A 26,629-nucleotide genomic window follows, 5' to 3' on the forward strand; every position below is an offset into this window, starting at 1 on the left:
CCGGTTTTTATCTTGCATCTCAATTAGCTTCAGTCAATTTCAGTAAGCTACTTGAGAAAGTAGGTATGAAGTTTTCCGACAAAATAATCTGTAACGTATACTTAAATCTGCACGCAAGTAACAAAACTTATTATCCTCTCGCAACAAAAAAGTATCGTCTCAAGCGCCTCTGATAACATGTGATAACCCACAAACATACGACAGAGTGACCTGTAGTTCAGTTGTGTCGCGACTACAGCCGCGAGCGCCCGCGCATGTTACGAATACATTAAAAAGTCGGTTCCAAATCGTGCCAAAGACGACACGAGTGGAAAATAAAGGTGCTGATAAACTTGAGCAGGGACTTGTAGACTGAAGCCGGGTCTCTATTTTGCCAACGTGACAATCGTCAGTGATATTATATCGAGTGACAAATCATAGTAATATTATAAATGCGAAAGTGTGTGTTTGAATGTTTTTCCGTCTTTCACGTCGAAACGGAGCGACGGATCGACGTGATTATCGGCATAGAGATAGTTTATGGGCCAGAGAGTGACATAGGCTTCTTTTTATCCCGGAAAAATGCATAGTTCCCGAGGGAACAGCGCGATGACCGAGTTCCACGCGGGCGAAGCCGCGGGCAAAATCTTGTCTCTACTATATCAAATTCTCGTGTCAGTGTTTGTAACCAAACTCTTCCAAAACGGCTTGATCGAATTTTATGAAATTTTTTGCGTTGTTATATTCGGTAGGTCTGAGAATAGGACGTAAACTATTTTTTAGCCCTGTCTGTGTGTCTTTGCGTAGCTCTTAAACGGGTGGACCGATTTGAATGCGGTTTTTTTATTTGAAAGTAAGTTTTCTAGCGATGGTTCTTAGACATGTGGTACTGTAGTCGTAGTATGTTCAAGCAGGGGCTGCGATCAACCACCACAGGGGCCTTTCTGAAAATCAGCGCTGAGCTAACGAGCCCAGCACAAGCTGAGACTGGTACCCATTGCCAAACCTTTAGCAAGCTACGGTATTTTTTCTTTTATTTATTTATTTTAAGTTTTTTGGCAACAAACATTTTTTAATTTAATTTTAATTTAATATGTTTTATCAAAATCAGTTTAGCCGTTTTTGAGACATTGAACTTTGAAGTGACTAATTCGGCGGTTTCTTCATACTTCTAAGAGGACGGAGTCGCGGGCAACAGCTAGTTATTTGTATCAATATTTAATGATACCTAATTATGTTGTGTACAAGAATTATTTTTCCTGGTCGACATTACTTGCAGATTTGTCGGTAAATCTTGTCATGAGAACTTTGTCAGGTTTATGTTAAAACTAGCTTTTGCCCGCGGCTTCGCCCGCGTGGAATTCGGTTGTCACGCGCTGTTCCCTCGGGAACTGCATTTTTCCGGGATAAAAAGTAGCCTATGTCACTCTCTGGCCCATAAACATATTCCAAAAATCGACGTGATAGGCGGACAAACATACATACGAACACACAAACACACAAACTTTCGCTTTTTAGGGTTCCGGGGCCAAAATGGCAAAAACGGAACCTTATAGTTTCGTCAAGTCCGTCTGTCTGTCTGTCTGTCCGTCCGTCCGTATGTCACAGGCATTTTACTCGAAAACTACAAGATGTATATCAATGAAATTTAGAGTACAGATGTCTTGTCAAACCCGCTATTTAGTTTTGTAGTTAAATTACAAAAATAAATATTGATAGGGGGGGGCACTCCATACACGTAACAGAATTGAAAAAAAAAAATTTTTTTACTCGCATCAACGTGTGGCACATAGTTCGACAGCGCTTTTGAAAAGATTGTAAGGTTTCTCAAAAACTTTTTAGATTTTTTGGATTGTGAAGATTTCCGGAAATAATCGCTTCCAAAGTAGCAAACATTGTGCCCCCCCCCTATCCTATCTTGTAAACCGTTTGTCCAAAAAATATGGAAAAGTCTTATATAAGTGATCATTTATGTACCTTGTCGCTTTCAGTCGTTACACAATTTCGTATGGCTTTCAAACATGACGTTAAAGTGACAAGGTACAAAAATGATCACTTATTTATGACGTCGACTGTACTACGAGGAATAAGGGTATTTCCCTCAATATCTCTCTATGAAAGTAGTTTGCACCTATCAGCGTGGTCAAATAGGGCCCAAGAGCGTAATTTTTGAGTTGGGGGTCGCGTAATTTCTGCTGCATTCGGTTCTATTTATTTATTATTAATTATTTATTTATTTGTCAACAAAAAATAACAGCATTACAGTTAAAACACCAATGCGCTGTAAAATTCAAATTATACAAAAAAAATAACAGGTAAAAAATAACACCCAAAAAGACATATAATATACGCAAAAATTACATTTAAAAAACTAATTAGGGATACAAAAATCCAGTTTGTGCTACACGGCGACTCAAAATAAGTTGTACAGTCACCAGCACCAATATCTGACACGACAAGCGTGCATAAATATCTGATACGACTCTATATCTAGGGCCGGAAGGACGTGTCAGATATTTTTGCACGCTCCGCTGTGGCAGATGTTAATGCTGGTGACTGTACACAAATTGGACTTTTGTATGAAACCAGTTACGCGACCGAAAATATTTACGGGACTCGCAACTCGAACAGAGGGGTTACTACGAAATTCGAAAATTGAAGTTCGTGTCGTACCGTCCCTCTCGCACTCGTATTAAATAATATAAGCGTCAGCGGGACGGCAAGATAACGAAGTTCGAATTTTGCACTTCGTAATAGGGCCAGCAGGGCTACTACGAAACTCGAAGTTCGTGTCGTGCTGTCCCTCTGACACTTATACTATTTAATACGAGAGCGAGAGGGACCGCACGACACGAACTTCGATTTTCGAACTTCGGAGTAGGCCCTCGTGTTCATTATTCAATTCGACACTAAAAACAGCGAATACTCGATGTTCTGAGGGCCAAATTCGAAATTCAAAAATCGAAGTTCGTATCATACCGTCCCTCTCACTCTCGTAATAAATAGTATAAGCGTCAGAGACACGGAACCGCTGTTACTGAATGCTCAAGTTTATCAGTAGGTACCTATAGAGTCAACTGTAAAAATATGTACTTATTCAAAGTTTCAAAAATATGCACCACAGACTCTTATTCCGACGCAATAAGGCCGTCGAATAGATACTTATTTTGCACTTGACTGTACTTTAAACGACGTGCTTCAAACTAGCGCGAGCGACGCGAGTGTTTCAAATGGACCACTTAACTTTGGAGAAGATGTCATCGACTGCGCCTATGTTAGAGAAGCCAGAGGAGAGAGTAGTGATAAACGGGGCGAAGATACTTATAAGGGAGGACACGATACTGGCGGGATTGCAGGGGTGTGCGGGGTGCGGGAGGGCGCAGTTTACGTGTGCGGGGGTGACGAAACAGTGGTCTTCTTTATGCTGGGGGAAGCAGAGTGAGAAGAAGTATTATTGCTGTAAGTTTATTTTATTCATCATCATCTAAGCCTATTTGGACGTTTTTAAAAAAAAGTACCCTTTCCTTTTTTTAATTTTTGAAAAAAATATGGTTTTTCTTACTCAGAATCAAGGGCACAATCCATTCCGATCGTTTAAAAAAATGTCCCCATATTTTCATACAAATTTTTTATGGGTCAGTTTTGTCACGCCCATACTAAGTGTATGAAAAAAACGTCGCAAAACTGACATTTTTTTTGGGGACATTTCGCACTCCCAGACCAACACCGCATCAACTCAAAATAATACACCATTTTAATTTTGACCTTCCAGAAATGTGATTTAAGTCTAAATTAAAATGGTGTATTATTTTGAGTGGATGCGTGCGGTGTTGGTCTGGGAGTGCGATTTTTTTCAACTATCGGAATCATCGCTGTAGGAAAAACCATATTTTTTAATTACAAAAATAATGAAATGGCACACTTTTTTTGAAAACGCCCATTTACTACACTGCTGGGCACAGGCCTCCTCTCAGAATACATACCATTGAATTACTTCGCAGGTTTGTCAGGGTTCATCCTATCCTACTAATATTATAAATGTGAAAGTTTGTGAAGGTGCTTGGAGGTTTGGATGTTTGTTACTGAATCACGCAATAACGGCTGAACGGATTTACATAAAACTTGGCATACAGATAAACAAAGATCTGAATTGCGACATGGGATACTTGATATCCCGGTAATGTGTTCCCGTAGGAAATTCTTAGGCATATCATGAAACGCCGCCATATCGCGCCGGCTCTGACACTTCGCCGGCCGCTGCCGCGGCACGCTCGCTTTGTTCGCTTCGCTCGGCTCGTACATACGTTGTGGTCACAATTCACACTAACCACTCCTGGCCTCGCTTCGCTCATTGTACCTAATTTTTTCTTTTTTTGGCATATCACGATGTGCCCGGTATAAAGCTAGGAATATCGATGAATACGTTGGTCTAATCGATCTGCCGTATTGTTTCTCAGGCACATATGCCTAGCCAACTTTTAGGCATATCAGGCGTTTCTTGATCTGGCGGATTTTACGATCGGCCGCCGACATACACAATACGAAATCCTTACAAAAATATTACCTAATTTTTACTTAATGACTACGGGACCCTATCTTGGGCGTATCCGACACGCTCTTGATCGGTTTTTTCTTTGAACTTGGCTGGACAGGGAGCGTGTCTAGATTTTCGTGGGATATGGATATGATTTTAAAATCGATCCCTCTCGTTTGAAATATTTCAAATCTTATTTTTTTTTTAACAAAGAACTAAAACCGACTCCAAAAAAATAAAAAAATAACAAAAAATAGAACCGACTACAAAGCCCTTGAAAATATTTTTCTAGGTAGCGGGAGTGGAACAATAGTCGTCTACCTCACCATACTATGGGTTTCAATCCCTCCTGCTGGGTCGTGCTGAGTCACCGACTTCGAGCTAGTAGGTACCTACCTAGAAAAATATTTTCAAGGGTTTTGTAGTCGGTTCGATTTTTTTGTTATTTTTTTGGAGTCAGTTTTACTTTTTTGTTAAAAAATTTCTTTATTTCTCACTTTTTAGTGATTTGTAGCCAAAGTATACATCTCACAACGATTCCATTAAGCCCAAACACGGCTTAGTTACGTTGTTTTATAACAGAGTTCCGTTGCCTACCTTCCGGCTTCAGCATCAGATCAGTTCGAAAGAATCATTAACTTAAAGCTTCTTCTTAGTCGCTTGTCTAGGTTTATTAATCATGATCGTTTATAGACGCGCGAGCATTAAGTACTTAGTTTTGACGAGTTCCATTGGCCATCTACGGTCTTCTTCATCAGGTCCAGTTTACCAAATGATACTTTTTGAATGTAAATGCTTATCTTAATGCTAAAAATGCCAAAATCGCCATAGGCGTGCCCATAAATTTTGATGTTTGCCCTCGATTTCCCTAGGATCCCATCATCAAATCTTGACTTGGTGACAATGGGAGCACCTCAGAAGAGTACCTACTCTTTGGAATAAAAAAAGAATTTTGAGAATCGGTCCACAATTGACTGAGTAATCGGTGAACACAAATAAAAAAAAATACAAACATTGGAACATAGAACCTCCTACTTTTTTGAAGTCGGTTAATAAACTTTAGCTGCGTGAAGCTTCATTTATCAATTATTATTTTTGTTCACGATAAGGAATCGTACGATGGGTTGTTTTCAATGTCGTAGATAATGATTTGAAACTTTTGGGGGCGTTCTGAGATAAGGGTACCATTAAATAAGCTACATATACATTATACTCGTAACTAAGAACTGGCCAAGAGCGTGTCTGACACACCCAGGTATAGGGTTTCGTAGCCGTTACTAGAAAACCGGCCAATTTTTTATTATATATTTTTTTCTTGGATTAACGAATTGGTTCGCAACTAAATAAAGAAAATTTTTAACAAAAAAGTAAACTGACTCCAAAAAACTACAAGAAAAGAAGTCTTTATTTTGTGCAGAATCGCGAATAGGAAGAAACAAGAATGGCATAAACCTCGTATAATCCGTCTAGTGGTCTAGAACTCTGTTAAGTAGCTAACTTAAAAGTTCATCAGTCGGGAGCCATTCAAATCGTGACGCTCAAAAACTCTTAGTTATGGGTTTTGGCAGTCGGGTTTTTGATTTTTTTAATTTAGTGTTTTATTTTACACTTTTTTGATATTTATGTGAAAACGGTAGATTAAAAGTATTATAACCCATACATATATATTTAGAATGGGTTAATTATTAGCTTTCATTTGATACCCATATTGTTACAATACAAAATATATTTTTTATTCTTCCGCCATTTTTTATTTCGCAGACCCTATATACACTGGGTACATGAAATTCTTGAAAAATCAAAATGGCGGATTTTTGGTGCCAAATTGTAAGTTTTCAAAATATGTTTTTATTCAAACCTATCGAGTGGGTATCAAATGAAAGCTAATAATTAGCCCATTCTAAATATATATGTGTTATAATAGTTTTAATCAACCATTTCCACAGAACTATTGAAAAAGTGTGAAATAAAACAACAAATTTAAAAGATCATAAACCCGAAAAAGAAGAAAACAAGTCTAGTGGGCTAGAACTTTGTTAAGTAGCTAACTTAAAGTTCAACAGTCAGGACTCATTTCAATCGTGACGGTCAAAAATTCTTACCTAATGGGTCCCGACTTTTGAACATTAAGTTAGCTACTTAACAAAGTTCTAGCCCACTATAGACTTGTTTTCTTCTTTTTAGTATTTTTAAGGCAGTCGGGCATTTTGATTTTTTAAATTTATTGTTTTTTTGTTAAAAAATTCTTAATTTCTTACTATTCCATTAAGTCCAAACACGGACTAGTTACGTTGTTTTATAACAGAGTTCCGTTGCCTACCTTCTGGCTTAAGCAGATCAGTTCGAAAGAATAATTAACTTAGCCGGGTAGAAAACCAGCCAAGACCATGTCGGACCATGCACAGTGTATGGTTCCGTAGTCGCTACTAAAATAACTAGGGAAGGGGAGACAAGACTCTCAGAGTCTTACAAAAATGAAATCGGTACAGTCCAATAATATGACAAAATTGCGACAGCAAAAGGACGTATCTGCTCACAATTGTGATTTTAAAATATCGTTCCAGTAATTGACTGTTATCATTGGGCACAGAAACTAGTAATAATTACTTAACAATTATGCATCACCAAGGATATCTCCAATTAAATGTAATTGGTAAATTAAAAACCGGCCAAGAGCGTGTCGGACACGCCCGAAATAAGGATCCGTAGCCATTACGAAAAAATTAAGTAATATTTTTCTAAGGGTTTCGTATTTTGTACGGAATATTCCAAGTTTAGGTATATTTTATACCTTAGGCTGCTATTTACTCTTAAACTACTAATAATTCTAAAGAAAACTTGACCGTTATAGTTTTACTTGTAAGTTTGATATACTTACCTACTACCATCCTGATTTTTTACAAATTTTTCCACCCACCGGTTTAGATTTTAGAGAGGGGGGGGGGGGGGGCTCGAGTTTAAGTATATCCGTGCAAAATTACAGCTTTCTAGCATTGATGGCCCCTAAGCAAAGCCGTGGACGGACAGACAAACAGACAGATATGGCGAAACTATAAGGGTTCCGTTTTTGCCATTAGGGCTACGGAACCCTAAAAACCGGCCAAGTGCGAAAAAGACTCGCACACTGCGGGTTTAGGACAAAAAAAAATGATTTGCACCCCCAATGCAGAAAGAGGGGTGATATAATTCAGACGCCAATGTCTGTCCGTCAATCCTTAAAACACCCATTTTTGCGTCAGGCAGGAGTTAAAAATAGTCGTATCAAAACGATTTTTTTACGAATGGAACCTTACCGAAACCTTAATGAAACCGGCCAAGAGCGTGTCGGTCTCACCCAAGATAGGGTTCCGTAGCCGTTACGAAAAATAAAATACTGAACTCATATTTTTCTAAGGATTTTGTATTTGTACGGAATCTTCCAAGTTCAGGTATATTTTATACCTTTGGCTGCTATGTACTCTTAAACTACATACTAATAACTCTGAGGCAAACTTAGCCGTGGCGAAACTATACAGGTTCCATTTTTGCTATTTTAACTACGGAACCCTAAAAATTGCAACTTTTAATTTGTCAGCGGATGACTTAACTTCTTAAGTACTGAAAGTCATTACAAAGATATAATTAGGCCTCGTGGTCATAGGACCATTATCGTAGAGACAGAGACATAGTTCGATGCTCATTACAAGTTTTATTTTTGACCCCTCACGCAAAAAGAGGGTGTCTGTCTGTATGTTGCATTGTAGCTCTCAAAAGGATGGACCGATTTCGATGCGTTTTTTTACGTGAATACGTTTCTATTAATAGCCATGTTTGATAAAAAACAGTTCATATTTGACATGCAATTTTAACTATTTCAATATTGAAAATACAAACTAAAATATAGATGCACAGAAAAAACAGAAAAATAAGACCATCACTGGGAAACGAACCCAGGTCCTCGGTAATCCGTACCGCGTGCTATACCGCTACACCACTGATGGTCAACGGTACCGACACGAATTTCCCCTATGCACCTCATATCTCAGCTTGTTTGTTTCTTACTTAGTCACTTAAGCAGTGACGCTAGCGACATCTATGCCGTAGCCCTCATCGAGAAACTTTTTCGGCACTCCATCGGAACTAACCGCTCACCCGGACAAGAGATATCGTTACTAAGCAATCAAATTAAGATTGTTTTTTTTGGAATCTTTTTGTATTTTTTATTTCAATTCCAAATTTTTACTTTTACGGTCCTTTTACGGAACCTAAATTGAAAATACAAACTGAAATATAGATGCACAGAAAAAACAGAAAAATAAGACCATCACTGGGAAAAAATAAAAGTAAAAATTTGGGATTGAAATAAAAAATACAAAAAGATTCCAAAAAAAACAATCTTTATTTCAATATTATCATTATCCATTTAAAAGGTTCCTAATTAAGCGAGTATTGATTGGATTGTAATGTAACTTAGTGATAGTAGGTACCTAGTTAATTTAAACATATTGTATGCCAAAAACTGGCTGGTTGTACTGGTTCGATTATAAAATACCTAATTGTTACAACTATCTGTGATGTACCCACAATCTACAATAATAAAGGACGTCCTGTATGGAGCCAACCTTTGTGCCCTAATAAAAAAAGACGGTGGCATCCGCCCCATTGCAGTTGGCTCCACTCTCAGACGTCTTGCCGCCAAGATTGCCTGCCGCTCCATCCTTTTGAAGCTTACCCCAGAACTTCAACCTGTCCAGCTGGGGTTCGGCTCCAAAAGTGGATGTGAAGCCGCCGTGCACGCCGTGCGAACGTTCCTCGAGCATAAGGCAGGAGAGGTCCTGCTTAAGGTGGATGTTTGCAATGCTTTCAATTCCGTAGACAGGGGCGCCTTGTTGACTCAAATAAAAGACAAAATTCCTCTGGTATATAAGTTTCTTTGGCAGTGTTATAGTTCTCCTTCCAAATTATCATACAAAAACGAAGTTCTGGCTTCTTCTGTAGGTTGTCAACAAGGCGACCCGCTCGGTCCAGCAATTTTCAGCCTCGCTATACATCCCATCATTAAGGATCTAAATTCAAAATTAAATGTATGGTATTTAGATGACGGGACCCTCGGCGGAGAAGCGATTTCTGTCCTCGAAGATTTAAGAAAAATTAACATCGACATGGAAAAAATTGGCCTATCGCTAAATTTTTCCAAGTGCGAACTTTTTATCACCGATTCATGTCCAGACAAGGAAAATACAATCGACCTTTTTAGGCAAATCGCCCCGGGTATCAAAATTATAAACAAAGAATCGCTTCACCTCCTTGGTTGTCCCGTCTTAGATCAATCATTTGAAAACTTCGTCGACGCAAAAATTCAAAATTTCAAAGCAACATCGCACCGTTTGGCCAAAATTAATCTTCATTCAGCCTATTCAATCATTAAGCATTGTCTTTTTGTCCCAAAATTTACATATATACTTCGCGGAACCCATTTTTGGAAATATCCCACTTTGACTTCAAAATTAGATAAATTAGTCGTAGAAACACTCACTTCAGTCTTCAATATTCCTTTTGACGATAGATCTTGGACCCAGGCTACCCTACCCATTAGGTTCGGCGGCCTTGGAATCCGTAAAATTTCTTGTGTTGCTCTACCTGCGTTCTTGTCCTCGGTGCATGGTGCACAAAGCCTTATAGCGAAAATATTAGATCCATCCATTGGATCTGTGGAGGCTGCACACTGCTCCGAGGCCATGAACGTTTGGTCCATAACCTGTCCCGACACGGACCAGCCTGCCAATCCCTGCTCGCAGAGGCAATGGGACGAGCCGCTCTGTCAACTAGTACGGAAAAACCTTTTAGATACGTCAACTAGTTCGGCAGACCGTGCTCGTCTCCTTGCGACTGCGGAGTGGGAATCGGGTCTGTGGCTGCAGGCGCTACCTTCTCCAAACATAGGTACTTTTTTAGACAACACCACCTTTCGCCTGGCAGCTAGCTTACGTTTGGGGGCATCAATAAATCAGCCACATCGTTGTCAATGCGGCGCCATGGTGGACATACTGGGTCACCATGGCCTCTCATGTGTCCGGAGCGCTGGTAGGATCTCCCGCCACGCCAGCATTAACGACATCATCCGTCGGGCCCTTGTCAGTGCGAGAGTTCCGGCAGTCCTCGAGCCCAGCGGGCTGGCCAGGAACGACGGCAAGAGGCCTGACGGAATGTCGCTGGTGCCTTGGAGCATGGGTCGGCCGCTAGTTTGGGATGCCACTTGCGTTGATACCCTAGCACCGTCCCATGTTCCAAGCACCAGCGTCACCGCTGGCGCTGCGGCATCTTCGGCTGAAAGCCTCAAACGCCGCAAATATGCCGCCCTGGGAACCAGCTACATGTTTGCGGCATTTGGTGTTGAAACCTTGGGGCCGTGGGGGCCAAGTGCGCGTCGGCTGTATAAAGATTTGTCGACGCGCCTAATAGAGGCCTCGGGCGACCAGAGGGCTGGCCACTATTTCGCACAGCGTATAAGTATCGCTATACAACGAGGAAATACGGCCAGCCTTCTGGGCACCTTACCCATTGACGGCGATTTAGGCCAAATTTTCTATCTATAGTTTAATTATGTTTTATTATGTTTGTTTGTATTATAACAATATATTTTATAATAAAATATTTGAATTTGAATTTTCAGCCGTTTTTGAGATATTATTGACCTTTGAAATGAAAACTATTCGACTTTTCTAAGTAACCTAACTAGGTTATAGATAGAGTAGTCGATTTTTGACATTCATTAGTGCTTATTTAATATTTAAGCCTGAATTGAATTACGATACTTTGACTTTGACCTTGAGTGAAAACTCGTGGTAAAGTGGCGCCATATAAAATAGAATTTAAAAAAAACAACCCAAGTGCTGGTCGGACTCGCACACCGAGGGCTCCGTACAAATTATTAAAAATATTTTTATTGTATGATGTAACTTAAAATGTACGCTTTTCGCAATTTTCCTTTATCTGTGCTATATAAGACGTTGCTTCGTACCAAAATTCAAGATTCTGAATTCACGGGAAGTACCCTGTAGGTTTTGATTCCCTTGCGAGTGTCGAAAATTTGCAGCATAAACGGCTGTACATTTTGATTGCGTTGGCTTAGAAGTTTGATTTTTTCACAGCTCCAAGGGACAGTAGACCTGAGTATTTAATATCAATTTCAGCTTGATACCTCCACGGGTTCCTGAGAAAAAGGGTCTTGACGGACAGACAGACAGACGGACAAAAAGTGATCCTATAAGGGTTCCGTTTTTTCCTTTTGAGGTACGGAACCCTAAAAAACAGAAATAAAACATATCAATCACAAATTTGTTACGGAGGGCTCACACATGCATGACTTTGTATAGAAACCTATGCGCGTGTCCGACACACTCTTGGCCGATTTTTTGTTCTTGTTTTTTTTATTAATTTTAATAATTTTCTGTTTCTTTTTGTTGCAGTATTGGTGTCTCTTTCCGCCACGTTTGTGCTCAGCCTCATTGGAACCGTGTTCTTCTGCTTCACGAATACTGTCAACAATGCTATACTGTCGGTGAGTGTCCGGTAACCAACGGTTTACTATACTAGTAAAGATGGGACTACAGGACAATGAAGTCTGTAGAATATGTGGCGAGGAAGACGAAACAATGGAACACATTATGTGTGAATGTGATGCCCTCGCCAGATCAAGAATGAGACTCTTTGGCGACGGTTACCCCGCACCAGGAGACTTTAAGGCACTGCCGCTACGTCAGATCATCCAATTTATGGACGAGGTGATAAAGGCAATAGAGTAAGTGCGAAGGAGGGGTAATTACACAAAAGATCCCTACGGGTCGAAGTGTATCCGCAAGGACCCCTAAATATAAGATAAGATAAGATAAGATAACCAACGCCTTTGATGTTGGCAACCCTTTGTTTTACCAATGCCAAAAAGATTATGTTGATCGGTCGTGTATCCACATACATATTTATGTATGTTGATCTATTTCTTTGGTCTACTTCCGAATGCTGCCGACGTGTGTATGAATTAAGTATTGTATTAATAAGTGACAAGTTTGTGATAAATCTAAACAGACACAGACACACATAGCGGTCAAACCACAGATATAGATTACACTAGATTACGCAAATGCATCTACTTCGCGTGTCCGAACCCCGACCAAACGTCGGGGTTGGCCCCATACAAAGACTGGCCGCTAACTGACTAATCATGACTAGTGACTGACTCGAGCCCCACGGCGCGGGCGGGCGGCGCATTTGAATTAATTTTGCGCCAACATCGAGGAATTTACATTGCTAATTCGCTCATGAGACATCACAGTAGATTTAAAAAAACCGGCAAAGAGCATGTCAGACACTCCCGAAATAGGGTTCCGTAGCCATCACGAAAAAATTTAGTAATATTTTTCTAAAGATTTCGTATTTTGTACGGAATATTCCAAGTTTAGTATATTTTATACCTTAGGCTGCTGTTTACTCTTAAACTACTAATAATTCTCAAGCAAACTTAGCCGTTATAGTTTTCCTTGTAAGTTTGATATACTTACTACCATCTTATTTTTTTTTTTTAAATTTTCCACCCACCGGTTTAAATTTTAGAGGGGAGGGGACGCTCGATTTTAATGAAAATTTGCAGAATTTTAATGAAAATTGCTCGATTTTACAGAACATGGTGATCCGAAACAACTCCATGGCCTACTCCTTATGGCGGAAGCCGACGGTGGAGCCTCTGATGAAGGTCCATCTCTTCAACTACACGAACTGGCAGAGGGTGCGGGATGGTCTGGATGACAAGTTCCACGTTGAAGACGTGGGACCCTTCGTATACTCGTAAGTTTTAGTTGTTATATTACAGGGTTACTCAAAGTGGAGTACGGGAACCCCTAGGGGTTCGCTATTCGACGGTAGGGGGTTCGCGACAAGGTTTACGTGACTCCAAAAACCACCAGGCAGCAAGGCTAGCAAGATGATTAAGATTGGCAAATACTGTTTTCATCTCTCCTGTTCGGAAAGTTTAATTTTTATGGGTAGATAGGCGGGTGGAAAATTGCGTTTTCATCTCTAGGGTGGAAAGTATTTATTTTTTTTAATTTTTCGATTAGCCACGGAATCTAGTTCTCTAGCCACGTAATCTCTGAGTTACGTCAATGACAATTTTTTTACTTTTCGGCATGGCCATCTAGATGCCCGTCGTGACCAAGGAGCTTATATACAACACTGGAGGTTGATCGCCGATCATCCGTTTGAAACAAGAAATTTGATCTTTATTACGTCACGAACATATTCCATCTCTTTCTTTAGTTAGGTTAAAAAAGAGATGGAAGTCATTCGTGAAATGTGAAAGAAAGAGTTGGAATATATAAATAAGTAATAAAGGTCAAACTTCTTCGTTTGGCGTTCAACCTCCAGTTTTGTATATAAGCTCCTTGGTCGTGACCAAGTCGATTTTTTTTATAGTCGGCCGTGGCGAGTGGCCAGATCGAAAAGGTACCGTTGGAGGTTGGATATAGGGTTGCCACCTTTTTTTAGGGCGAATAAAGTATTTTTTCATTTTAGAAGGACAAAAATAAAGTACACAGAATAAAAAGAGTTTTATTATTTCTCCTTAAAAGTGGATACCAGTTTATTTAGTCTCATAAGTACTCATAACCAGTAACGAGCCAGTAAGAATAAGTTTTACGTAAATAGAGTATTTTAGCGTACTTTATTTGTGTCGTAGATTATAAAGTACGCCTACATGAAAAAGAGGACAATACTCTATTTTAGAGTACGGGTGGTAACCCTAGTTGGATATAAGTAAATTCAATTTATTATTATTCTATTTTTTTTAGTATTTTACTTTCCTTGCAGTCGAAATGAAAAGTAGAGTGTCTAACTCGAGTGAAATTACCCATTTCCCCTCGAACTATTGGCGCTCTCACTTTGTTCGAGCGCCAGAAATAACTCGGGTGAAATGGGTCACTTTCCACCCTTGGTTATCAATCTACTATTTCGGCATCAACATTGACTAACACTAGCACACACTAAGTCAGTACCTGCAGCATATATAGTCATTTAATAAAAATTTACCTCCTCATCTATCTTATTTATCTTAATTTTAGTTTTGATTGTGACGAGGTTTGTGAGGCTTTTAAAAATGTAAATTAATTTATAACTTGTACGAGAAGCACCTAAAAATTTGTCTTTAAAACATGAAAAGAAGAAGACTGCTCATTTTTCTAAAATACTGTTTATTTCCCTTCTCAGACGTAAATATATTTTATTTCTTGTAAAAAAAAAGTTGGCAACCCTACCTTGTTCCCCTGCACCGGCGCCGCGAAATAGCAGATGTTATTTACATAGGTACTCAACATCATCAATTGCAATACTGACTGCCCTGAACTTCTTCAAAAATTATCGTTCAACACACCAGCTCGGATAAAAAGATTCAATCCTCCTATTTATCTTGAACTCACATCGACTATTTAATTGAACTTGGAAGATTCCGTATAAAATAGGTACGAAATCCTTTGAAAAATATTACTTATTTTTTTCGTAATGGCTACGGAACCCTATTCCGGGCGTGTCCGACACGCTCTTGGCCGGTTTTTTTTTTCATATTTGTTGCGCGATAACTCCGCCAATTGTGAGCCGAATTTCAAAATTCTTTTTTAGTTCTAAAGGACATAGGTACTTCCGAGGTGATTCCATTGACACCAAAACAGGATCTGATGATGGGATCTTAGAGAATTATTTTCAAGGTTTTTGAAGACGGTTAAATTTTTTGTTTTTTTTTTCATAATCATAATTGTTTTACAAGCTGTTGGTTCTCCTTCAATAAATAAATAAATAAATATAACGCGCCTAAATAACGTTCTTGCACGCTCCGAGATAGTGACCATGTTTATTTTGTTTTTTCTTTTACTCTTATCGCCAGTTTAATAATTAATTCACGCGTCCGAATCCAAGGAGACGATACATAATTCAATTGATTGATTATTTTAATTAACAACAATGGGTTATTATTGAATTTAATTCGAGATAGAGCCGTAACGTGTTGCTACCTGAAGCCAATATACACCCTTACTCATAATCACTCGTTAAGATTCTATTGACATTCTTTTTAACCGACTTCAAAAAAAAAGGCGGAGGTTCTATGTTCCAATGTTTGTATTTTTTTTATAATGTATGATCACCGATTACTCAGTCAATGAGGGCTATCGTTTTTTGTCTCACTAGATAGCGCACTGTTGCGTGAGGTTTTTAAGTATGGTTTTGAAAGTCTGTTATTACGGGCGTGAAAACAAAGTTTAGATTAAAATCATATTTAATACACCTTAAAACCGTACCATATAAATAGCGAGCATGCCACAGTGTTGCATAGTCCCCGTTTTGTTCGGAAAAAAGGGAGGACAAAGGTTTCCGAAAGACAAAACTGTCTCAAAACACAGACATTCATTGCCCCGGAACGCATAATTGCCATAATTAATTTCAGATATTGCAAAATATTCACAAAATTATTCTAATTATAAATAAACCCGCGTAGCTCACCCAAAAACTATGAGATTTGACATTTCGGAGACCTCACGCTACACTAGCGCCTCTAGTGGCGAATTCATACGCGATAGCCCTCATTGTGGACCGATTTTTAATTCTTTTTTTATTCGAAAGAGTACTCTTCTGAAGTTGTCCCATTGTCACCAAATCAAGATCTGATGATGGGATCCTAGGAAAATCGAGGGCAAACCTCAAAATTTATAGGCACACCTATGGCGATTTTGGCATTTTTAGCATTAAGACAAGCATTTACATTCAGAAAGTATCACTTGGTAAACTGGACCTGATGAAGAAGACCGTAGATGGCCAATGGAACTCGTCAAAGCTAAGTAATGCTCGCGCGTCTATAAACGATCATGATTACTAAACCAAGATAACCGACTAAGAAGAAGCTTTAAGTTAATGATTCTTTCGAACTGATCTGATGCCGAAGCCGGAAGGTAGGCAACGGAACTCTGTTATAAAACAACGGAACTAAGCCGTGTTTGGGCTTAATCGAATCGTAGCGAGATGTACTATGGCTACAAATAACTAAAAAGTGAGAAATAAATAAAAAATAAAACAAAAAATAAAACCGGCTCCAAAAAAATAAAAATAAAATAACAAAAAATGGAACCGACTATAAAACTCTTGTAAATATTTTTCTAGATAGGTACCTACTAGCGCGAAGTCGGTGACTCAGCACTCAGCACGACCCAAGAGGAGTGATTGAAGCCCATAGTATGTAGGTGAGGTAGACGACTATTGTTCCACTCCTTCTGGGTCGTGCTGAGTCACCGACTTCGAGCTACTAGGTACCTACCTAGAAAAATATTTTCAAGAGTTCTGTAGTCGGTTCCTTTTTTTGTTATTTTTTTTTATTTTCTTGGAGTCGGTTTTGTGTCTTAAACACAGTACCCTTAGTGTAAGTTTTCGGTTACAAAATACGCCTCGATCGCGTTCGCGTTAAAATCTCAATTTGCATGGAAACACGAACATCGCAAACGTTCCGCTAGAGGCGCTGTTCGTGTTTGCATACAAATTGAGATTTTAACGCGAACGCGATCGATACGTATTTTGTTACCGAAAACTTACACATTTGCAATTTTCCGAGATCAAAACTATCCTATGTCATTTCCCGTACACCGAAATTCATCTAAATCGGTTAAACGGTTTAGACGTTATTGAGTAACAATCATCCAAACATCTTCACAAACTTTCACATTTATAATTTTAGTAGGATAACATTAGTAGGACTCTATTGCCAAGTACTGTCAATTTACTTCGCTGTACATTGCCGGCAAATATAATTTTGTTAGAAAGTTAACAGTCTGAATTTTAGTTTATTAAACTAGCTTTTGACCGCGGCTCCGCCCGCGTGGTATTCGGTTATCGCGCGCTGTTCCCTCGGGAACTGTGCAATTTTCCGGTATAAAAAGTAGCCTATGTCACTCTCGGGCCCATAAACTATCTCTATGCCGTTACGGCGTGAAAGACAGACAAACACACTTTCGCATTTATAATATTAAGTATGGCTGTCGTGGTTAACTTGCAAAAATACGTTACATTAACCTCCCTTATTTTAAAGTTTAGCACTGCATAAATGAAAAAATCTGAAATCAAAAAATATTGATAAATATAGAAAATTCTAGAAATTTCAATTCAAATGCGAGCGATTAATTAACGAGCGAGCTAACACACAAATTTGTTTTGGATGTTCCCTTCATCTATTTTGTTTTCCCTGCACTTCAATACGTTCATTATCTGACAAGATAACTGTTGATACCCTCGTAATGTTAGCAGAGTTATGGACGTAAACATATTGAGGTAATTAATAATTTCTGAGAATTTATGACGGACGCTAGCTGTTTCCCGCGAGTCCGGTCGCGTATAATTCGTTTATCGCAATCCGCTGTAGCTATGTAATCTGTAAGTGTGCCGAATTTCATCCAAATCGGTTCAGCGGCTTACAAACTTTCAGCATTTATAATATTATAGTGAGATAAGGATCAATTCCTGTGTGGTGTCGGGTTAGAATTGCACCTCTCCTTTTCTTCCGTGGATGTCGTAAGAGGCGACTGAGGATATAGGTTAAGATACGCTCTTTTTCTGGTAATAGATTTAAAGACTGTAGTCAGTTTCTTAATTGTGTTATAACGCACATAATATGACTTGATTTTTTTCGTAATGGCTACGGAACCCTATCTTGGGCGTGTCCGACACGCTCTTAGCCTTTTTTTAATATAGCATACATTTGCTATAATGCTTATAACGTATAATGATAAAATAAATAATTTCATTATATATAATAAGCTATGGACATAAATACATTGAGTATAACGATCAAATTATATAATATTCGCAACCTCTAACAACCAAAACAAAAAACATTCATTTAATCTTACAACGGAAAACATAACGCTCAAAAATATTAATTGAAAAAAAATATTAACTTTTACGGTTTCCTCGCTGCTATAAAAAAAAACCTAACATTGAAGGCTAAGGCGGGAGCTACGCTCCAATTCGCTCCCGCCTTAGCCTTCTGAACCTAAACTATCCAAGTCGCTCTGCTCCGAACCGTCTTGCTCGCTCGCTTCGCTCTCTCGCACAAAAATTTTGATGTAAAGCTTTGCAATTCAATTAAAGGGTGATAAACACCTAATATTCTGGTTTTAAAATTTACCAAGTATTTTAGAAACAAAGTTATAAACTTATAAAGAAGTTATTACGTATTATAAGCGGTATACCTTATGTATGTTATATAATATGAATTTAGCTCATAAACATGTTATTTCTTATGAAAGTATATACACATACATACATACATAAAATCACGCCTCTTTCCCAACGGGGTAGGCAGAGACTACATCCTTCCACTTGCTACGATCCTGGCATACAACTCTCGCTTCCTCTACATTCATCAATCTTTTCATGCATGCACGTCGGTTTAGAGTACTCCTGACCCGACCTTTCTTCAGAACGTCCCCGATTTGAAAGTATATAAAACAACTGTTATACTTAATGAAGTTAGTGTTTCTTGTTATATATAATGTATTTATACATAATGAACGTTTATAATATGAAATTATATGTAACGTTTTTATATAACTTGGGACGCACCCGAATATTAACCCCCCCTCGCCCCCGTTCATTGTGACCATACCGGTTCAGAATATATAATAGTTCAAACAACGTTATTTACAAGTCAAATTAACTGGTAGGTAGACAAAAATAGAAACAGTTCAAGGATTTAAAGTACTTCACCGTTATAAGTGTAAGTAATTAATACTTATCCATTACCACCGTGGAAATTCTAAGTTTTTCGAAATTCCTGCTTCAGCATCAGATCAGATCATTTCGAAAGAATCATTAACTTAGCTCCTTCTTAAGTCCTTTATCTAGGTATATTAATCATGATCGTTTATAGACAAGCGAGCATTACTTAGCTTTGATGAGCTACTATTTTTCTCGCTGTCGTGAGGTGAAAAATTGTTTAGCATCTCGTGCCTTTGAAACCCTCGACTACGCTCAGGATTCGCTTCACTCGCGGTTCAATCCTAGAATCCTTCGCTTGCTTGGGTTTCAATAGGCACCGACTTCAAACTAGTAGTAAATTATTTTCAAGGTTGTTGAAGTCGGTTCCATTTTTTGTTAATTAGGGTTCCCGAGCCAAAATGGCAAAAACGGAACCCTTATAGTTTCGCCATGTCTGTCTGTCTGTGTGTCTGTCCGTCTGCCCGCAGCTTTGCTCAGCGACTATCAATGCTAGAAAGCTGTAATTTTGCACGAATATATATGTAAACTATGTCGACAAAATGGTACAATATAAAATTCTAGAAATATTTTTTTTAGGGTACCTCCCATAGACGTAATATGGGGGTGTTTTTTTTTTCTCATCCAACCCTATAGTGTGGGGTATCGTTGAATAGGTCTTTTAAAACCATTAGGGGTTTGCTAAGAAAATTTTTCGATTCATTGATTTTTTTGCGAAATATTCAATTTTAAATTGCAAATTTTCATTAAAATCGAGCGTCCCCAAATTCAGTATAACAAACAGGGTAAGTCTATGAAACTTTCAAGGAAAGCTATAACGGCTAAGTTTGCTTGAGAATTATTAGTAGTTTTACTCTTAAATAGCAGCCTGAGGTATAAAATATACCTAAACTTGGAAGATTCCGTATAAAATACGAAATCCTTTGAAAAATATTACTTAATTTTATCGTAATGCCTACGGAACCCTATTTTGGGCGAGTCCGACACGCTCTTGGCCGGTTTTTTTTTGTAAAAGGTGTTGCAATAAATAAATACTGAATACTGACTTGATCTGTGCATGACCTCAACTCTGGTGGCGCTACCTATACCAGATTATTCCCTAATTAACTGGGATTTCTATTCGTCAATCACAATTACACAAACATAATTTAGCTAGAACTTAGGTTGTCGGTCTGGCTTATCTTGGGACGTCATAGTGGTTGCCACTTGCCACAAATACGCTAATAAATGACTGAAGACCGAAGGTTAGTTTGATGTTGACTATGACGTCACAAATGAACTGTCAAATGGTAACTTTAATAAAGAGGTTAGTAGATGTCACAGAGAACAGAAGGGCAGGCAGTTTCCTCGGATAAAAAATGTAATAATCCTTCTAATCCTAAAATTACAAACTATAGCTTTTGCCCGCGACCTCGCTCGCGCAGGATTAGTTTAAACCTTTTTTGATCCCACAGGAACCATACATTGTCCTAGTAATCCTACTAATATTATAAATGTGAAAGTTTGTGAGTGAGTGAGTGAGTGAGTGAGTTCGTTAGTGAGTGAGTATGATTGTTACTTGTTCACGCTGAAACGGCTGGACGGATTTGGATGAAATTTGGCAAAAAAATTGTTTATAACCTGCATTAAAACATAAAATACTTTTTATCCCGATATTCCCACGGGATAGGTATAAAATCTTGAAATAACAACCGCTGGGCTTAGTCATGAAATTTGTTATATAGGTATAGGTTGCTGGACGTTTAGATCTAGAATAACACATAGGCTACTTTTTATCCCGATATTCCCATGGGATAGGGATACAATCTCGAACTAATAACCGCTGGGCTTAGAGTCATGAAATTTGGTATGTAGATAGCTGAACATCTGAAATAACACATGGGCTACTTTTTATCCCAATGTCCCCACGGGATAGGGATAAAATCTTCAAATAATAACCGTTGGCCTTAGAGTCATGAAATTTGGTAGGTATGTAGATAGCTGGACATCTGAAATAACACATAGGCTACTTTTTATCCCAATACTCCCACGGGATACGGATAAAATCTTCAAATAATAACCGTTGGGCTTAGAGTCATGAAATTTGGTATGTAGGTAGCTGGACATCTGGAATAACACATAAGCTACTTTTTATAGTAGCGATATTCCCACGGGATAGGGATAAAATCTTGAAATAACAATCGCTGGGCTTAGAGTCATGAAATTTGGTACGTATATTAGCTGGACATCTGGAATAACACATAGGCTACTTTTTATCCCGAAATTCCCACGGGATAGGGTAAAATCTCGAAATAACAATCGCTGGGTTTAGAGTGATAAAATTTGGTACGTATATAACTGGACATCTGGAATAACACATAGGCTACTTTTTATCCCGAAATTCCCACGGGATAGGGTAAAATCTCGAAATAACAACCGCTGGGTTTAGAGTCATGAAATTTGGTACTTATATAACTGGACATCTGGAATAAATAACACAATAGGCTACTAATAATGATAATAATGATTTACGCGTTTGAAGCCGCGAGTAAATTTTAGTTTAATTTATACATAGATTATATTCCTTAGTTCGGTTGAAATTGTTTCTTTTCTCTTCCCTTCCCTTCGTTTCTCATAGGTTCTAAGCCTCTCTGAACGAAGCAACAGACAGACGAATGGACATGACATGACGAAATTATAAGGATTCCATTCTTGCCAAATTAACTTAATAACCAAGTAAAAACATGTCCAGATAAGTGATCTTTAACCTTAACGTTATTTCCTGGTGACACGCAATCGAGTTAAATTTCCTTTGAAGTTTAATTAAGTTTAAACAAACAATTTGAATAAATAGTGAATAATCGAATTAGTGAATAGCGAATATCGAATTTTGTCGGAAATGTTCGTATTTAGACTAAGCCACATATTTAGACTAAAGTCAAAAGTCAAAGTCAAAGTCAAAGTGATTTATTTGCAAACATAGGTGTAGTTAACTGATTGCAGTGGTGGTCAAAATGCTATGTTTTGCCTGCAAGCATACAAAATTCAATTTGTTATAAAATTACATACTAAGGTGTAGAGTTTGCGAAGAGGCCTTGTAGAGTTAGAAGCTGGCTCTACATGAGATCTGGTAATACGAATGGTAAAACATCTGGAACACATCATCATCATCTGGAATGGTAAAACGTACACAATACGAAATCCTTAGAAGAATATTATTTGATTTTTTCGTAATGGCTACGGAACCTTATCCTGGGCGTGTACGACGCGCTCTCGGTCGGTTAAATTTTTATTCTAATCTAACACTTTGTGGCGTTCTCGAATGGACACAATCGTGTCGAGTATTTTGTTCCACGATCTAATTATTTTGACCTCACTTATCTCGTTCATTGTGCCGCATTCAAACAACGCCTTAGAGTTAGAAGCCAAGCGGAGACGTCATTCGCAACAATTTCTATACTACACATCTACTTGGGGCTCTTCAAAAAGGGTATTTTTACTTTAAATGGCGTATTTTTTTTTTCGGAATTAAGTATTTATTTAATCTTGCACATAATGTGCGGCAACACATGCTGAGTGGAGACCCTTTTCGGTATCCTGCCGTGTCACCTAGTAACATAGTTTTAGTGCTAGTTCTAGTCTTAGCATTTTTGGAGGGGTTTTCCTTACGCAGAATCACGAGCACTATTGATTTTGAAGAAGAAAACGTCCCCAATTTTCCATAAAAAGTTATGTGTCCATAACGGCCCTATACTATACCTAAACTGTATAAAAAACCGGCCAAGAGCGTGTCGGACACGCCCAAAATAGGGTTCCGTGGCCATTACGAAAAAATCAAGTAATATTTTTCTAAGAATTTCGTATTTTATACGGAATCTTCCATAGTTTAGGTATATTTTATACCTTAGGCTGCTATTTACTCTAAAACTACTAATAATTCTCAAGCAAACTTAACCGTTATAGTTTTCCTTGAAAGTTTGATATACTTACTACCATCCTAAATTTTTTCATATTTTTCCGCCTACCAGTTTGTTGCACTTTAAAGTTGAATATTTCACAAACAAATCGCTGAATCGAAAAATTGTCTTAGCAAACCCCTATGGTTTTAAAAGACCTATCCAACGATACCACACACTATAGGGTTGGATGAGAAAAAAAATCACCCCCACTTTACGTCTATGGGGGGTACCCTAAAAAAATTTTTTTTTTAATTTTTTATTGTACCATTTTGTCGGCATAGTTTACATTTATATCCGTGCAAAATAAAAACAGAAATAAGAAAACAGCTTTCTAGCATTGATAGTCCCTGAGCAAAGCCGCGGACGGACGGACAGACAGACAGACATGGCGAAACTATAAGGGTTCCGTTTTTGCCATTTTGGCTCCGGAACCCTAAAATGTCACAAAACTCACAAAAAATTGGGGACCCCTTTTCTTCATGCAAACCAATAGTGCTCGTAATTCTGAGTAAGGAGAACCCAGGATTACCTCATTCTGAAAAAAAAAATAGCGCCATTTAAAGTAATAAGTTTCTGGTAAAAAAAACATTTTTGATACAAGCTTTTTTTGCTGACTGTACTTTATGTTGACTTTACTTGTATTGTCACTCAAACTACATTTGCATACCAAATTTCAAGTCGATGCCATTAACCATTGAAAGTTCCGTCCTATGGAGACGATCCTGGCCGCGCGGACTACCAAAATGTCACTACCAGATTATTGTATTGTCACGCAATTTATATAAGTACCTACACCAACTTGATTACAGACAGACAGACAACGGGACAGGGAAAACTAAATAAAAGCTTCTAAAAATGCCCAAAAACGAGCCTACTCTTTCCTTAAAAGGCCGGCAACCGTAACTCAACTTATGTTATGGGTGTTCACAGGCAGCAAGTGGAGCGAGTCAACGTCAAATTCGAAGGCGACCAGCTTTCGTACCAGGAGCGGAATACCTTCCGGTACCGACCGGATAAGACCGAAGCCGTGCAGTTCGAGAAAATATTCGTGCCCAATTTACCACTCATGGTAAGTACCTAGTTCACGTGGGATGTAATGTAATGCAAGTTGATGTGACTTGACTAGATTTTAAGTATGTCCCTACAGGCTAATTATCGTCAATGATTCACGTAACCAACAATAGCTACTGCCGATAGGGTTCCGTAGCCGTTACGAAAAAATCAAGTAATACTTTTCTAAGGATTTCGTATGGTGTACGAAATCTTCCAAGTGTATAGGTATATTTTTAACCCCCGACACAAAAAGAGGGGTATTATAAGTTTGATCCCTATGTGTGTCTGTGTGTTTGTGTGTCTGCATGTCTGGGTGTCTGTGTGTGTGTGTCCGTCTGTGGCACCGTAGCTCTTAAACGGGTGGGCCGATTTTAATGCTGGTTTTCTAATTGAAAGCAGGTTTTTCAGCGATGGTTCTTAGACATGTTTTATCAAAATCGGTTCAGCCGTTTTTGAGATATTGAACTTTGAAGTGACAAAGTCGGGGGTTTTCCATCTTTTTACCCGACTGCCCGAAGGAGGGTTATGTTTTTCGAGCGTATGTATGTATGTATGTGTAAGTATGTATGTATGTGGGTATGTATGTCCATTTCTTTGGTCCTCGCTGCAGCCTAAACGGCTGGACGGATTGTAACATATGAGGTATCATTGGATTCGTCATAACTGTCGTGACATAGGGTATATAATATTTCAATTTGGCGTCTGCGAAAAAAAATATGGCGAAGGAATAAAAAAATATATTTTGTATTGTAACAATATGGGAATCAAATGAAAGCTAATAATTAGCCCATTCTAAATATATGTGGGTTATAATACTTTTAATGTACTATTTTCACAGAAATATCAAAAAAGTATAAAATAAAAAACATTAAATTAAAAAAATCAAAAAACCCGACTGCCTTAAAAACCAAAAGGAAGAAAATAAGTCTAGTGGTCTTAGAACTCTGTCAAGAAGCTCATTTAAGGTTCAACAGTCGGGACCCATTCAAATCGTAACCAGCTCAAAAAATCTTGGTAATGGGTCCCGACTGTTTAACCTTAAATGAGCTTCTTGACAGAGTTCTAAGACCACTAGACTTATTTTCTTCTTTTTAGTTTTTAAGGCAGTCGGGTTTTTTGATTTTTTTAATTTCTTGTTTGTTAGGTTAGTATACCTTAGCTTAGGCTGTTATTTACTTTTAAACTACTAATAATTCTCAAGCAATCTTAGCCGTTATAGTTTTCCTTGTAAATTCCATATATTTAGTACCATACTGAACTTTTTCAAATTTTGTCCACCCTACAGTTTAGATTTTAGAGGGGTTTTAATGAAAATTTGCACTTTAAAGTTGAATAGTTCGCAAACAGATCACTGAATCGAAAAATCGTCTGGGCAACCCCCCAATGGTTCTAAGAGTCCTATCCAACGATGCCCCACACTATATATAGGGTTAGTCGAGAATATATTATTATTATGATGATATATGGGAAAAAATCTAAAAAATAATGTTTTCCAAATTTATTTCCTACCATTTTGTCTGCGTAGTTGTTACATATCCCCGCAAAATAACAGCTTTATAGCATTGATAGTCTCGGAGCAAAGCCGCGGACGGACAGACGGACGGACAGACAGACATGGTGAATCTATAAAGGTTTTTGCCATTTCGGCTACGAAACCCTAAAAAGAACAGTCAACAAAAAAAAGTATTAAAATGAAATTTAATTAATAAAACTTATTTTCTTCCACAGGGGGTAGTAGCAAAAGCGATCGACATCAACTTGAACAGCATAAGCCAATTCACTCTGAACCAAGCTCTCAATTGGGCCAACCATCCGGAAGCGTTCCTAGAACTACCCGTTCACAGGTATTTATAAACCGACTTCAAAAAGGAGGAGGTTCTCGATTCGATGTTTTTTTTATGTTTGTTACGCATTAACTTCGCCAATTGTGGGCCGAATTTCAAAATTATTTTATAGTTCTAAAGGACATAAGTACTTCCGAGGTGGTCCCATTGACACCAAGTCAGGATCTGATGATGGGATCTTAGAGAAATCGAGGGCAGCTCTAGAATTTTTAAAGCACACCTAAAGCGATTTAGGCATTTTTAACATTTAGTCAAGTATTTACATTCCGAAAGTATCATTTGGTGAACTGGACCCTGATAAAGAAGACCGTAGGTACCGGTACTCTGTTATAAAATGATATAACTATGCTGTGTTTGAGTTTAATGGAATCGTTGTGAGATGCGTTTTGGCTACAAATCACTAAGTGAGAAGAGTGATTGAAGCCCAATATATAGTATGTAGGTGAGGTAGACGACTATAGTTCCACTCCTGCTGGCTCGTGCTGAGGCACCGACTTCAAACT

The 26,629-nt window shown here is 38.3% G+C and overlaps 1 protein-coding gene across 4 annotated transcripts in view; it reads left to right on the top strand.

The window, feature by feature from the left end:
* The first annotated feature begins 213 nt into the window (after positions 1–213).
* Positions 214–26,629, top strand: part of LOC141443684 (scavenger receptor class B member 1-like) — a 41,277-nt gene continuing 14,861 nt past the window's right edge. The window contains exons 1-6 of one of the 4 annotated variants that reach the window (XM_074109030.1): positions 214–275; positions 3,187–3,438; positions 11,962–12,053; positions 13,170–13,333; positions 24,160–24,298; positions 26,011–26,126. In XM_074109030.1, the coding sequence (XP_073965131.1) occupies positions 3,210–3,438; positions 11,962–12,053; positions 13,170–13,333; positions 24,160–24,298; positions 26,011–26,126 (740 nt within the window). In that variant the 5' untranslated portion in view covers positions 214–275; positions 3,187–3,209. Of the gene's footprint in view, positions 420–3,186; positions 3,439–11,961; positions 12,054–13,169; positions 13,334–24,159; positions 24,299–26,010; positions 26,127–26,629 lie in introns of all 4 variants that reach the window. The other 3 variants (XM_074109031.1, XM_074109029.1, XM_074109033.1) reach the window with 3 other exon arrangements.

Source organism: Choristoneura fumiferana, chromosome 28 (assembly GCF_025370935.1).
Source record: "Choristoneura fumiferana chromosome 28, NRCan_CFum_1, whole genome shotgun sequence".
Taxonomy (NCBI): Eukaryota; Metazoa; Arthropoda; class Insecta; order Lepidoptera; family Tortricidae; genus Choristoneura; species Choristoneura fumiferana.